The following is a 14,288-nucleotide window of genomic DNA, read 5'->3' as shown; positions in this document are numbered from 1 at the left end:
ATGCTGTGACAGAACCCTTGCGGCGGGGTAGACAGCTGTTGTGGCTTGGTGAATCTTCGGAAGATGTGGTCGACGCATCTTGATTCTGCACAGATCTAGGAGTGAAGACCGCTGCTTGGACGTGTTGTTCCATGACTGCGGCTATAAACTGGTGATAGAGAAACGAACAGAGATTCCGGAAGTCTGTTCGGCATAATCACTTCAGATATAGATGGGCGTTCCGCTGCAGAAATTCCCACTGTATCCAAAATTGATCAGATCGAAACAAAGGTGGATTTGCCTATCCGCAAACTTAGTTGACGGTTTAGGATCATTCCTCTGATAAGGGACGGCAAGGCTCTCGTCCGATGTTTCTCAATAAAGCAAAGAGCCAAAGGGGTCCAGATTTAGCTGTGTACGCAAAGGATGAGGAGGCGTTTTTGACGAAAGAACAAACTGGCTTGGCAGCCTGCGGTTTAATTTGACGAGAGCTTCGAACAATGGAAACCCCGCATTGAACATGATCAGACGCGTGGTGCTCGGCACTCGGCAACGTTTGTTGGTTCCAACGACATGGTACAGGGTGGGAAACCTCGGACTTTTCTTCACACTCTTGGCCATTACCATCTGCAAAAGTCAGCGTCCGCTTGTTGTTAAAGAGGCCCGTGGTTCTCGTAATAGTCCTTATGATGGTATCAACGAGAAGGTAGGTGTAACTGATTACGACTTCTAGGGAATCAACACACCTGAGGGTTGCCACGCGACGTCGGCATGGCTGCGGCACAGAAGCAACGAGCCTGGCATGATGGCACCAATTTCAGTTCGCCGCCGACTGCGAGGAGCCAAATGCCACCATGTTTCCTTCATGAGGTGCCAAGAAGCATGCTAGCGTTTGTCTTGTGATGCAAGGGGGTTCAGATGTTGAAACCATCATGGCGAGGCGGGTCACAGAATCGCCACAGACCAGCTGCTTCCGCCGCCTTCCGGACCGAGGAGATCTCGTTATCAGACACGGCTCGATTGATTTCACTGTATCGAACCTCCTCTCCACCAGACTCGGTGCTGGCGGCCCCGGCTTTGGGACGTCTCCTGGCCTTGCCAACGTGGGCATCTGGGTGATACTGCTCCATGATGTTGACAAAGCAATCCCTGGAAACCTCCTTGGCCAGGAATTCCATGATTTTGTGTCCCTCTGCTTCCTTCCCTGGCATGACCAGATGGCGTACAAGGAGGCCTTTCTTGGCGATGCCGTCGCCAGTAAAGCAAAGATCGCCAACCTGCGCGTGCATCGCCTTGATGCTCTCGCGCGCCGTGGCCGCATAGTCGTCTGCTTTCAGGAGGCGCTTGGATGTGCTGGTTTCCCAAACCTTGAAGTCAGGGAGATAGATGTCGACCAAGCCATCGAGCAGCTCCAACGACTCAGGCGAATCGAAACTCGAGGTATTGTAAATGATGGGCACCTTCAAGCCTAGGTGCCTGGCATGCAGGATGCTCAAGACAACCTGGGGAACCACGTGCTCCGGAGTGATGAGGTTGATGTTGTGGACGCGGCCGACCTGCTGCAGCTTGATGTACCACTCGCCCAGCTCCTCGGGTGTCAGGTCCTGGCCATTGCGCTGATGGGCAATGTCATGGTTCTGGCAAAAGACGCAGCGGAGATTGCAGCCGGAAAAGAATACCGCGCCACTTCCATTGTGCCCCTGGACGCATGGTTCTGTGACGGCTGGTCAGTGTGCGGCACCCTTGCTTTGGGACAGCTGCTTCCAGACCTTCACCGAAATGAGGCGCAATCACATTGACCTTTGTGTTATCGCCAATCAGACACATTCCCGTCGTCTCGAAACGGTTGACGCCGCATAGGCGCGGACAGAGATTGCATTTTGAGAGGTGATGGTACGCCTTGGAGCGCTTTTTGGATTCATCGATGGAGGACAACATCATGTACCGTGGTATGTAGTCGTCGAGAAGGAAGGGTGGTGCAAGATGGAGGGATCGCCTGGGAGGCCACATGGCTCTCCTGGGGATCCCATTCTTTCTGGTAAGCGCTCTCGCCAACGCTTGCATCTTGCAAACTCGTTCGTATGAACTGGATGAAGAGCATGTCAGGAGTCTTGCGTCAGAGTCGAAGCTCGAGGTAGGAGTGGTGGTCGGATTACATCAGGGAGCTTCCTATTGGCCCAATACCAATTTGAGTGGGGCGATGGCACCTTCACCTCGGTCAACGACGGCAGCATTCGCCTTCCTTCATCTCTCTGGACTTGAGAGTCAAAGTCCGAGGAAAGCTCCATCTGGAGGCCAACTCTCATAATTCTGTATTGAATTCTTGTTTTTCCGTCATAGCGTTTGAGTGACCATCGAATACGAGCAAATGGTCGAACATGACAGTGATTGGTCCCGACCAACGGCCGCAAATGTATTGATCGACCTGGCATCCGTCGCACATCAGCGGCCCTTGCTTGGTGAGCCATTTCCCCGAGCAAAGCGAACATGTTCTGTTGATGGCTTCGGTGGAGTATCAAAGTCCGAGCAAGTTAGTGCCATCGGGACCATCCCTTCACACGGTCTCCCGACGGGCACTGTCACACCAAACATGAGATTTAATTTGATTTCCTGTTTCCTGGCTTGTTTGCTCAATCTATGAACCTGTGCTCCCAGTCTCATATAAAATGTCTGCAGAGATTATCCGGCATGACAGACGACCCATGAGTTTCCTAGATTAGCAGGTAGGCAGACCAAGACATGATATGAGATTCCTAGCGAGTGTTTCTTTTGCGGCATCTTCTTGAAAACGGGCAAAAAGATTCGACTTAGCACGGCCTGGTTTCGATCCAGGGACCTTTGGGTTATGAGCCCACCGCTGCTACCACTGAGCTACCGTGCTTGCTGCTTGTTGAGGACAAATGATCATGATCAGAATGATAATTGCGGCATCAGGTTGTTGTGTGACTCACTTCTGGCAACCTCTACGGAGTGTGATTGGGATGAAGTTAGGTGAGGCCAAATGCTCCTCGGCGATACATCGGGTTGCTGACAAGCCTTGACTTGGGAAGAACTCGAAAGCTTGTGAACTAGTCACTAATTCCTACTTCCCTCTGCAAACGGGAACTATTGCTTAGCTTATTTAGCTTAGTATATCAGAGTTAGCTGGATGAACGGGAGACGGTCACCTACATCCAGGAAGTGACTCTCGAATCCTCAAGGTGCATTGACCCCTTTGAGCAGTCTACCCTGAGAACTCAACTCACAGTCTAACCTTCAAGTACTGATCTAATTATCTCTTCCATTAACAATACGTCCCCGTAGCTCAGTCGGTAGAGCAGCAGTCTTATGTTATCCTTAGCCCTAGCGTAGTATCCTTAAGCTGTTGGTCGTCAGTTCGAGTCTGACCGGGGACAATCCTTTCTTTTCGTTTTTGCTCCTTCCAATATGTGATTTCTTTCTATCTTCTTGGCCTTCGTTATGGATCTTTCAGGCATACTGCCGACGGGTTATAGAGGACATGATTGCCATCCATTCCTACGTGAAGTGCGACCCGAAAGCATTTCTCCCTTCGTCGAGAGTGAGATCGCTCGTTCGGATTCCCCTGCATGAGACCAGTTACAGCTTCCTTCACCTGCTAAGTTTTGGTGAGAGCTCTCCATGCTAGCTGCATAGTAGCGTCTCATTCATAATAGCATAAAGCTTTAGCAACGTGGGTTAATCTTGAAGAATCTGCTCATCGGGTCATGCGATGCACAACTTAAGCAGCGAGCACAAGTCGCTCTGTTGATTTTCTTTTCGCCAATAACAATGCTAGGGAGAATGCTTGGCTATTTATTTTGTAAATAACAGAGCAACCTGGGTGGTAGGTAGTGTTCAACCACACATTACATCGATCAACAAGTGCTAATCGATCGGCATTTGCTTGTTTGCGGCTGTATATGATCATTCGAGCTTGACTGCAGTCAGCGTCGCGCATTCATGACCAACGGCCTGGCAAGCTTCGTCCCTGGTAGCGGATTCCGCCGGCATCATCACATGACCAACTCATAATTACCGTTGATGTATTCTTGTTTGCGTTGTCTCAACACGTATCCATGCACCCGCGTGTTTGTCTCAGTCAATTCTGTATTATAGAGGGGCGGCGACCCGGAAAAGCAAGCAGGACCAGCGGGCTGAACCGACGCCCACGATGAAAATGGTCAGACGAAGAAAACGTTGCGAGCTAGAACCCACAGATATTTCCAGTGTGTGTTCAGATCTTTTCGGATGTTGCTTCTAAGGAGATTTATCGTGCGTCGACGGCCTTTCTGCAGCAGTCCTTCCATTTCGTAGTCATGCCATGTCTTGCCGAGCAAAGATGCTCAAGAGATTACCGTGGGGAAGAACCCTAAAAGTCGACGATTCGAATGGAAGAAAGCAGTCAAACAGAAGTTCGAGTATATCTTATGGGATCCCTCGAGGTGAGGATGGCTCACTGAAGGTGCGTCGGTGAGCAAGCGCTGCCTCACTCCTTCCACTCTTTCACACCGAGCGACGGTCTCAGACCCTCTTACACTCATTCACCTCTCTCACCCCACCAATCTTTTTGTCCCCCTTTCCAACACACAACATCAATAATCGGACTTGGAGGATTTTTTTGTTCTTCTTTATTGGAGGTTTTATTTTGATTTCTTTGGGCGACTTGGGCGGCGTGCGAGATGCATCCTTTCGAAATTTTGTTTTGTTTCGCCCTCTCGCTGCTCCTTCCTTACTCGAATGCCCTCCACATCACCTACCAGACCATTGAAAAATTTCTTCTCGATGAGTACGACTACGTCGTTGTTGGTGGCGGCCTCTCCGGACTCGTGGTCGCGAACCGGCTCAGCGAGAATCCCGATGGTATTTACCCCTTTGCCAACTATGGTTCGTTACGCTGACCAGATATAGCGACTGTCCTCGTAATCGAGGCCGGCGACCTGTGAATATTCCATTCTTAGACTGTTTCATCGCTTCATTGTGAAAACAAGCTAACAATTCACCAGTGACCGCCGCGAGGGTCGGGTCATCATCCCGGGATACATTGGACGTACGCCCCCTTCCGGCTATGGTCAAGATGTCCTCACCGCGCCCCAGACCTTCTTGGACGGGAAGACTCGAGATATTAACCAGGGAAAAGTCGTCGGTGGTGGATCGGTCGTGAATGGAATGTGTTGGACCAGAGGCGCCGCTGCCGACTTCGACGCCTGGGAGGAGCTCGGCAACGACGGTTGGGGATGGGATGGACTGTTGCCATACTTCAAGAAGGTATGAAATCCTTGAACTGAGGCGGTGCCAGGATTCTGACGTACGACTTAGGTTGAGAGGTACACGACCAACGTCGGTCAAGGCATTAGTGACGAGTTCAACATCAAGCCCAACATGTCTTTCCACGGAACTGACGGTCCCATCAACGTGGCGTACCCGGAGCATATCTACAACACATCCAGTAAATACTGCCTAGATTTGGAATGATCTGAAGCTAATCGGAAACAGGCAGCGTTCTTCAAGGTCTTGCCGAGGTCGGTATCCATACATCCAACGACGTCAATTCGGGTGACCCGACCGGCGCTATGATCGTCGCCTCGAGCATGTCCCCCACAAACCAGACGAGATCCGATGCGAGAACTGGCTACTTCGACACAGCCAACGCGCGCTCCAACTTTCACGTTGTCACTGGCCACATGGCCACGCGGCTGATCGTAGGGTTGCCCGGCTCCCTGACCAACCAGGAAAGCCGCCGGATTATCGGCGTCGAGGTAAGTCGTTGTCATGAGTTACACATTGGCCCTACGAGTTCTGACCGTATAAGCTCTCATCTGGTCTGTCGGATATCAACAGAACCGTCACTGCGAACAAAGAAGTCATCCTGGCCGCTGGAGCCATTCAGTCGCCTGTTCTTCTTCAAGTCTCCGGTATTGGTCCTCGTCAAGTTTTGGAATCCTTGAATGTTTCCACGCAGATCGATCTGCCCGGAGTTGGAAACAATTTTCAGGATCACCCCATGGCCCGATTCCCATATGATTGTAAGCACCCAGGAGCCTGCCTAATCTATGCTTCAATCTAACATGCTTTCAGACTCTAATGCATCTGTTTTCACTTCTCATGATCTCAACGGTGACACGCTCGAAGATGCGCTGGACCAGTTCTTGGCCAACAAGACGGGCAAGTCATGCCCTTGTCCATAACGACGTGAAGCTAACCTTCTCAGGTCCCTTGACAACACCTCTGATCAACACCGTCGCCCTCCCAGCGCTCAAGCATCACGCCGACGAATGGAGAACCCTTCTCGCCCATTCAAAGAACCAATCCTTCGACTTCCTTCCCCTCAACACCCCGTCCGCTGTGGCAGCCGGCTACGCAAAGCAGAAGGCCCTTCTACTCAACCACCTGGCTCGCGAAGACGTCGGTGCGTACGAACTCCTCGCCGCATCATGGGGTCAAATCTCCATCGCAAACCAGAAGCCCCTGTCTCGCGGCACCGTTCGGCCATCCTCGTCCTCAGTCTACGACGCCCCCGCCGTTGACCCTCGGTACTGTGCGGACCCTCTCGACTGCAAAATCATCAGACTCGGTCTCCAGCTCACGCAGAAGCTGATGGCCACAGACGCCATGAGGCCGCTCCTTCCAGTAGTCGACGCCAAGTACAACTCTACCGACGAGCGGGAGCTCATGATGGCGCTGAAGCCGCTGGTGGGCACGGAGTATCACCCTAGCGGCACGACGAGCATGTTGCCGAAAGACCTTGGCGGTGTTGTGGATTCTGAGTTGATGGTGTACGGGACTTGCAACCTTCGTGTTGTGGACGCCGGTATTATGCCGATGATCCCAGGCGGACATATCCAGGCAGCGGTGTACGCAGTGGCGGAGAAGGCGGCGGATATCATCAAGGCCGCTGCAGATGAAGCGTCGTGCCCGATGGGACAGCCTCAGTGGCCTGTCGGACAAGGTCCCGTAGGCGGTGACGGACAGTCTGCCTGATTATCAGACGAATCATGGATAGACAGTGAACATCTCACTTAATTGCTTGTAGTATCATAATAATACCCATCCAGCCAGAAAGGCTGACTTTGCGTCTTACAAAAGGCTGCTTAACCATGGACTTGTTTTTCTTTTCATCATCACCATCACCGTGCCTATCATGATGCCTTCAGCGTTGCCCCTTTCCCCAGCTCATCGAATAGCCTCACAGCATGACCGCCACTTCACGCCACTCGCATCAGGGGGAGCACAAACAACCCCATCACCCACCAACTCCACATCACAAAAGACAGCCGATCCGCCTCTGGCCCTTTGCAGCACCATATCCTCGCCGCCAAAAGGGCCCCGGAAAGCCACACCCACCCGGCCACGAGGACCTGCACGATGCCCCAAAACGCAGGACAAACGAGCGACCAGAACAGGATGCCCACGCAGATGCCGAACCTCGTGAACGCGTCCCCGAGGATCACGGGGAAGGTGTGCCTGCCGCGCGCCTTGTCGCCCTCGTAGTCCTTCAGGTCCTGGACCTGGATCGTCGTGCCCACGACGAGGCCCAGCATCCCGAGCCACGCGTACGCGCCCGGGAGGATCTCGGCCATGCCTACGTCTGCGATGAGGATCTTGAGCGCCGCGACGCCGTAGACGGGGTACGCGAGCCCGTTGACGAGCTGGCGGATGAGGAAGTGCTCGTCGGCGCCGCCGAGGTCGTTGTAGTAGGAGCTCGCGCAGATGCAGGCCAGCGTCTCGGAGCCGACGCCGAGGCGGAAGCTGAGGGCGAGGGTGAGGGGCACAGCGGCGAGGAGGAGGTGTCTGGCTTGGGCGGCGGAGGTGCGGCCGGCAGGGATGGGACGCCAGGGCTTGTTGAGCTTGTCCTCGAGCACGCCGGCCGGGTCGCGCTGGTTGGAGACGGAGAGGATGAGGATGTTGAGCCAGAGCCAGAGGAGGAGGGCGGGCAGGTTTGAGAGGATGGTTGGGAAGGATGTTGGGTGGGAGGTTAGAGGAGGCCCGGGGAGGGATGTGAGGATGCCCAGGGCGGAGAGGGGGATGAGCATTGTTTTGATGTCATTTTTGGTGAAGAGGTAGAGGGTGTGGGTGTGGTAGCGGAGGGTGGTGAGGGCATGGTCGAGTTGTTGTAAGGGGAGCGTCAGGGGAGAAGAGAACTTGAGATGGTTGGTTGTCGATATCATCTTGATGTTTTGATGCTTTTTTTGATGCAATATTTCTGGCATCTGTTTTTCAGCGGCGGTGATGAAGAGTGAGGAGGGGATGAATACTATAGAACCACGAACAACAGCTAGGCACTCCAAGGCGAGGTTTTATACTCGTTTTGAACGCAACGAAACCTAGCACCGACAACTGTATCGTCGAACCTCATCGCGATGGCCGGATGCCGTCGTCGTGTCTCCGTATTCATTACTGCCAATCAAGAAACATCGCGGACATGTGTGTAGTTGCTCAGTTTGGAGTTACCATTCTCGGCTCTTGAAGCATCTCGGAGACCCCGTCTGTGAAGAGAAATCACCGACACAAGCAATGTGGTTGACAGCGCTTCGATTTCAGCAGCTTGCACGACAGCCACACGTCAGCCCTTGCTCGGGGAGTTTTGATGTTCTCTCAGCGAATCCATTGGCGTTCTTGCAGCAAGCTGAAGCCCTCAGCTGGCCATCGGTTTAGTTTGGCTCCACGCCGCTAGGCCGTCCGAGGAGGAATGCATCGCGGCGGTCTAGTCGGATCGGGAACTTGGCGGACCGTGATTGGTATCGAGGAATTCGACAGCTTCAAATAGTTTGGCGAGACACAATATGGGAGATTCTCATGCTTTTTTTGTGCAGCTTTTGTGATTGATCATATCTGCATCTCCGTGTGGCTATCTGCACCATCGGTATGTATGCCTTCGTGGCCAATTGTTCGTGATCGAGACACAATATGCGAACCACATGGTTGTATTTCGGTCCTAAATGATGTTTCGGCGTGGCCGTGGGAGAGCATATCTCCGTGTTCGATAAGCAAGAAGATTAGTGTTGAAGACGGCTACGAGACAGAGAAAATGTGACGAGACGTGCTACTGCTTGCTAGTTTCTTTCTCTCTGCATTTTTTTTAGGTGGCTTGTTCTGCCGCTGTGTCTGTGTCCCTCGCTGTCAAAGTCACAGCTTCCATCTTCTCAGTCTCTCTCCTGGCTGTTGCTTAGTCGCTTCCGAAGCACTCAAAGACCTGTGACGAAAGATTGCCGAACGTCGAAATCAAGGGTTGATGTTCGGGAATCGTCGACATTGTTCCGGTGACAGGATCAGAGGAGGCGTCGATGAGGAGAGCAATTTGATACATCCATCTACTTGATAGCCGTCTCCGGTCTCGCGCGTGTCGCGGGCAGTGTTACCGATATCAAAAATATCAAACTCCCACCAGGCTCGCATCTCTGGTCACTTCGTCCGGCCCTTGAATGGGCCATTTCAAAGCCTTCTCTGTCCCCGAGAATGGTCAGAAACCCACCGTCTTGGCAAAAGACCGTCTTCGATAGAATGTCCGGAGGACCAGATCGTTTGATGAGAAATCAGTGGCATACCGAGCGGCATTCTTATGGCCACACCCATGCATTGCTCTCGAACTTATATTGGTTGCTCGACAAGGTCTGCCGGATTTCTTCTTGCGTGCTGAAGTAATTGAGCAGACTAGCCAGGTCGTAGTCATACTTCCGGCCGACACTTTGTCGCCATGTAGACACGACAGAATAGCCTCTTATCTTGGCTCATCTGAGAAAGGCCAAAGCCTGGTTGATCTGTCTCTTGTGCAATGTCCATTCTCCGGCCAAACTAGCAGTTGAACCAATGTCAAAGGTGAGATCTCCGGCTCTGGATCTCAACGACAGCTCTTCATGACCCTCACCAATCAGTGTACAATTGGAAAGACAAGCTAGACTTCTACCTCGGCTATCATAAGCGTCTTCGACATTCGAACAATTGCAACACACCGGAGACTTTGATTGCGCAAAACTTGCTCCTCATAGAGAGAAGAGAAAGGTCATGATGACCCAAGGACGCAAAGTCAACGCACTTGATATGAGGATTTCTAGTTTCCAGGACTGGCTGAGACCAGAAACACTTGAGCCTGGTTCAACCTGACAACGCACTGGCAACGGTGTGAGCAACATTGTGAACCGAGAAACGGTGCAAGCATACAAGGAAAGGACAGTTGATAAGGGGTGAGGGCAAACATCTCTGTCGTTGGAGACGTATGTGTTGGTTGTAAGTGGCTCGGAGTGGATATGGAAGCTGGGATGACACGTCCGCAACTCTCAACAACACATGTCATTGATGGTACAGCTTCGTCCAATGATGCCAAGAAGATGCAGTGCGCAAGCGGTCGACGCGTGGTCTAAGAGGGGGAATTCGATAGAATATGCTTCATGCAACGAGGCGAAAGTTCGTAGTGTAGCTCAGCCATGATGATGTGCCGATACAGTTGGTTGAGGTTGGGGGATGGTGGAAAGAGCATCAATGCTCAGGGAGTGATTGCGTGGACACGGCAGGCAGCAAATGGAAATATCAAATGCTGATTTCCATGTGATGATTTCTTGGCAACGGAGCACTTGCTCACAAGGCCCCGTATTCGCAGTTGAACACTGCCCACTTGGCAAATTGAGTGTCGAAAACCGAGACAAACATCGGACGGGGCTCGAGGGAGGGAGATTCGCAACCTTGGAAGCGAATTTGAGATTCGCCTCCCAGCCTGATGACCAGGCGAGCAGGAAACAATGCTGATCAAAGAAAGAGCTGGACCGCCGATGAATGGATGGACTTGTCTCAACCGTCTTTTTTCGCCCGTTGGATGGCAAAAAATGACGACGGCGGGTGGTAGCGAAGGGAAAGTACGTACCGGGTCGCTGCACTTCACAGCGGTTTTAGAGGCAGAGCGGGTGCGGCGCGCCAGAAAACACATGGGGGTGTGTCAGTGCAGTGACAGCTGCCGAGAGGACTCCAGGGACTAAGGGACCACTGAGGGGTTCAAGCGGTGGCCGGAGCTCTGCACTAGCACCTACCTTACCTTACTCTTTAACTGGCAGTGGAGGTCCACGGGTGAGAGGAGGAGCAACAAGGTAAAATGGAATGCGCCGGTCGCAGGTGGCTGTGCACGCCCCAGAAGCCAGGAACCCCCACCATCAAACACAACGGACACCGCTGCAGCTTCACAGCTGTTGTATGCCACGGCTGGAGGTGACTGAGGGACACTGATTGGAATGGCAGAGGGGGGCAAAAGGGGTCGTCGATGTCGTCCCGTTTTACTCCATGTTAGTCGGTGGTGGCACAAGAGCTAAAATGCCAGTGTGGATTGTGTGCACTGGACCGGAGACCGAGACTGGGAAGTGCCTGGAACACCACTGCCCAGCACACCCAATGACGTCGCCCGCCTCAGAGAGGCCTCTCGGGCACGTCCAGGGAATCGGGATCCAGACCACCTCAGACAGAGAGAGGGACAGAACCAACAGCAGCGAGTGACGGGTGACGAGCGACGAGTGACGAGAGTGGGTGACCTGCTGAGGTGGAGGCTGCCCCGGAGCTAAAGAAAGAAGCAGCACCAGCAGCAGCACCGACTTAAGCGCCATGCCATGCACGTAGTTTCAATCTCGTCCAATCCAACCGACTTTGCCATCACCACACCCCCAACCCAACCTTTAAACCTGCGAATCTCGTCACAACTCTCACGACTCGCCTCCTACCTACCGCCTACTCACTCTCGAAGCACCTTGTCGCTCGATCCTCCTTGGCGAATAGTCGTCGCGTCTGCTCCTCGTCACCTTTCTTGTCGCTTACTTGCACCTACCACCAGCCTGCAGCTACCTTTCCGACCAAATCCTCCCAGCATCACAAAAAGTCAACCCCAAACACCCCGCGCTTCCCCCCTCCTCAACCTAGCTACCCCTACGTCTTGATTTTTCAGGCTTCTTCTTTGCGCCAGTCGCAATTTGAGACGCTGATCTGAGGCAGCCAAGTCTCCAAAAGTTCGCGCCTGTTCTGCGCATCACAAACATGGCTTCAGGACACAACGTACGGCACCGGGCGCGCAACATCAACTCGACAAGCTTAAAGCGTACTGACTGACCTTACGATTTAGGACCCCAAGCTCTTGTACGCCATCAATGGCGTCAAGGCCTACCACCTTGCCCACGGAAAGGAGGAGTCTCTGACTCCAGCCGGCCCCCAGACCCTCTCGCTGTTGATGGTCCCGACATCGTCGCCCTTTTCCGACACAAACGGAGAAACTCCAGCAGAGGACTTCTACCTACACCTGCACCTCCCTCCCGAACTCGACTTGCCTCTCCCCGCCACAACCCAGATCTACCACCAGCCGCCAACGAGCTACCTGATTCCAAGATGGGATATGGGCCCCGACAGCGGCGCATTCACTCGCATCGAGTTCCCCGACACTGGCAGCAGAAAGGGTCTTCAAGAAGATGTAGACACCTTCGAGACAATCCTCGCCCAGTGCACCGCCTTCCTCGAACGAGCGCCCCCGCCAAAGGGTTCCTCCGCCGCGAAGTCCGCGAAGGCTGCCGCCATACCCTCCGCAGCTTCTTCCGCAAAGGCGAGAGCAGCAGCTGACGACGGCCTCCCCGCCTACAATCCTGCCGACTATCAGCCCGGGCAAGCCTACGCTCAGGGAAGCCACAGCTCCCCTAATGGCGGCAGGATCGTGCTGATTGACGAGGAGGATGGCAGCGTCATCGGCGAGCTGGCGGAGAACTACCAAATCCAAGAGGAACTGGGCGTGAAGCCCGGCACAAAAGGTAAGTCGGGCGGCTACTCGGCCGACCTTGACTCACATGGCATGCCAGATCCCGTGGAGATCACCCTCCCCGCGAACCAGAGCCAGGCCATTACCGTCCAGCCTGTGTCGCAGGAGTATCGCGAGATGATCATGCACCCAGCTTACAAAAAGTCCTTCCTGGTCTCCAACGCCTCCAAGGCTTCCCGTCTGATCGTTACGTCGTCAGACATGGTCACCAAGGGTCTGCAAACAGGAGCCGATAGCTTCACCACAAAGACCAAGTCCAACGAGACGGCCATGACGTTCACACCGGCGGCGCACGACCGTATTCGTCGCATCAACCAGTTCACTACTACTGCGGCTGGCTTGTCAGCGACGACGGTTGGACAGATTGGTAAAGTTGCACAGAACCTGGGCGCTACCCTTGCTAGGAAGAAGAATGGCGGCGGAAGGGGGTATGACAAGGATGGTAACCCCATTGAGGGTTACAAGCCAGGGCTGCTTAACAGGAGCTTGATGGCATTCAACACCGTCGCCGACGGTATCGACCAAGCCGGACGCAACCTGCTGGTGGGCACTTCATCCAGTGTATCGCAAATGGTCGAGCATCGCTGGGGTGCCGAAGCCGGCCAGGTGTCGAGAAACATCGGCGGCGGTTTCAAGAATGTTGGCTTGGTCTACATCGACGTGACCGGCGTCTCTCGAAGAGCCATCCTGAAGAGCGTCGCTAAGGGTATGGTCGTCGGGAAGGTAAAGGGAGGCGGCCAGATCATTGTCGGGGGCGGAGACGGTGGTAACACTGTCGGACTGCTAGAAGATGGAAAGCCTCTTGCCCGCAGGGATGACGAGAGCGACACGACGAGCTTGTACACAGCGTATGAGGGGAACGGTAAGAAGGCCGCCGAAAAGGTGCGATGAGAGGAGCGAGACAATTCTGGACAAAGATGATTGCAGAGCGAATGAAGAAGGTGTTTTTGGATGGCCACATATGGGCCGCCATGTTTGTATCGAAGACCCCGCACAAGGACCGGGCAACTCCGTATCTCTGCTTGTCGAATGCGAGAACGACATGAAAATAGGAAGGTAGCCGCTTCAGTAATTAAGAACAGTTCTAGCAGACCGTTGGCGCCTTTGTTTCCATAGCCTTTGAACGCGGTTGGGATAGGCCTGGTTTAAGAGCTGTCAGACGGCACCGAACCGGTCAGGGGTTCCACTTCAAGGCCGGGCACCGGAACCCGTCGACCGGGCCGCTTCCAGAGCGCGGGGCTTACCTCAGCTCGACGTAAGGACGTGGAACATCACGTGCACGTACCTAAAGAGGGCCCCGCAGGTCTCAGAGCGGGCAGGTCGTGGTCAGTGTCACTTTAGCCCGCTGCCAGTTAGTCGCGTCAAGTCAAGCCCCGTCGCGCTTTCCCCTGATGTCGATTCCATCAATGCCGCTACCGTGATATAGGAAGGGATCAGGCCCTCGAGCATGGAGCCTCCTTGACAGCCAGTGCGATTTCCGTTTTTGTGGCTCGGACGCTCCTTTCTTTTTTGCGAAAGGGGACACGGAAAGAGAGTTGAC

At 53.7% G+C, this 14,288-nt stretch overlaps 4 protein-coding genes and 2 non-coding genes across 6 annotated transcripts; 3 read left to right on the top strand and 3 right to left on the bottom strand.

Annotated features, from left to right (window-relative positions):
* Window positions 1–893: 893 nt before the first annotated feature.
* On the bottom strand, window positions 894–1,806 carry COL26b_002743 (uncharacterized protein; the record flags this gene model as incomplete). The annotated part of the gene is made up of 2 exons (XM_053175652.1): window positions 894–1,679; window positions 1,774–1,806. 2 exons carry the CDS (start codon window positions 1,804–1,806, stop codon window positions 894–896), a joined length of 819 nt encoding a protein of 272 aa, XP_053040361.1.
* A 981-nt stretch (window positions 1,807–2,787) lies between these two features.
* Window positions 2,788–2,860, bottom strand: COL26b_002742. The gene has a single exon. It is a non-coding gene; the product is annotated as a tRNA-Met (tRNA).
* A 412-nt stretch (window positions 2,861–3,272) lies between these two features.
* COL26b_002741 lies at window positions 3,273–3,374 on the top strand. Its single transcript has one exon. It is a non-coding gene; the product is annotated as a tRNA-Ile (tRNA).
* A 1,284-nt stretch (window positions 3,375–4,658) lies between these two features.
* On the top strand, window positions 4,659–6,957 carry COL26b_002740 (uncharacterized protein; the record flags this gene model as incomplete). Its single annotated transcript, XM_053175651.1, has 7 exons — window positions 4,659–4,863; window positions 4,888–4,918; window positions 4,983–5,244; window positions 5,296–5,425; window positions 5,473–5,735; window positions 5,789–6,002; window positions 6,188–6,957. 7 exons carry the CDS (start codon window positions 4,659–4,661, stop codon window positions 6,955–6,957), a joined length of 1,875 nt encoding a protein of 624 aa, XP_053040360.1.
* A 224-nt stretch (window positions 6,958–7,181) lies between these two features.
* On the bottom strand, window positions 7,182–8,144 carry COL26b_002739 (uncharacterized protein; the record flags this gene model as incomplete). Its single annotated transcript, XM_053175650.1, has 1 exon — window positions 7,182–8,144. One exon carries the CDS (start codon window positions 8,142–8,144, stop codon window positions 7,182–7,184), a length of 963 nt encoding a protein of 320 aa, XP_053040359.1.
* Window positions 8,145–11,982: 3,838 nt separating this feature from the next.
* On the top strand, window positions 11,983–13,639 carry COL26b_002738 (uncharacterized protein; the record flags this gene model as incomplete). Its single annotated transcript, XM_053175649.1, has 2 exons — window positions 11,983–12,000; window positions 12,068–13,639. The coding sequence occupies 2 exons, from the start codon at window positions 11,983–11,985 to the stop codon at window positions 13,637–13,639; spliced, it is 1,590 nt and encodes a 529-aa protein (XP_053040358.1).
* Between the last annotated feature and the right edge of the window lie 649 nt (window positions 13,640–14,288).

This window comes from Colletotrichum chrysophilum, assembly GCF_026319265.1.
Source record: "Colletotrichum chrysophilum strain AFK26 chromosome Unknown scaffold_14, whole genome shotgun sequence".
Lineage (NCBI taxonomy): Eukaryota > Fungi > Ascomycota > Sordariomycetes > Glomerellales > Glomerellaceae > Colletotrichum > Colletotrichum chrysophilum.
This window is presented reverse-complemented; position numbering and strand designations above follow the sequence as displayed.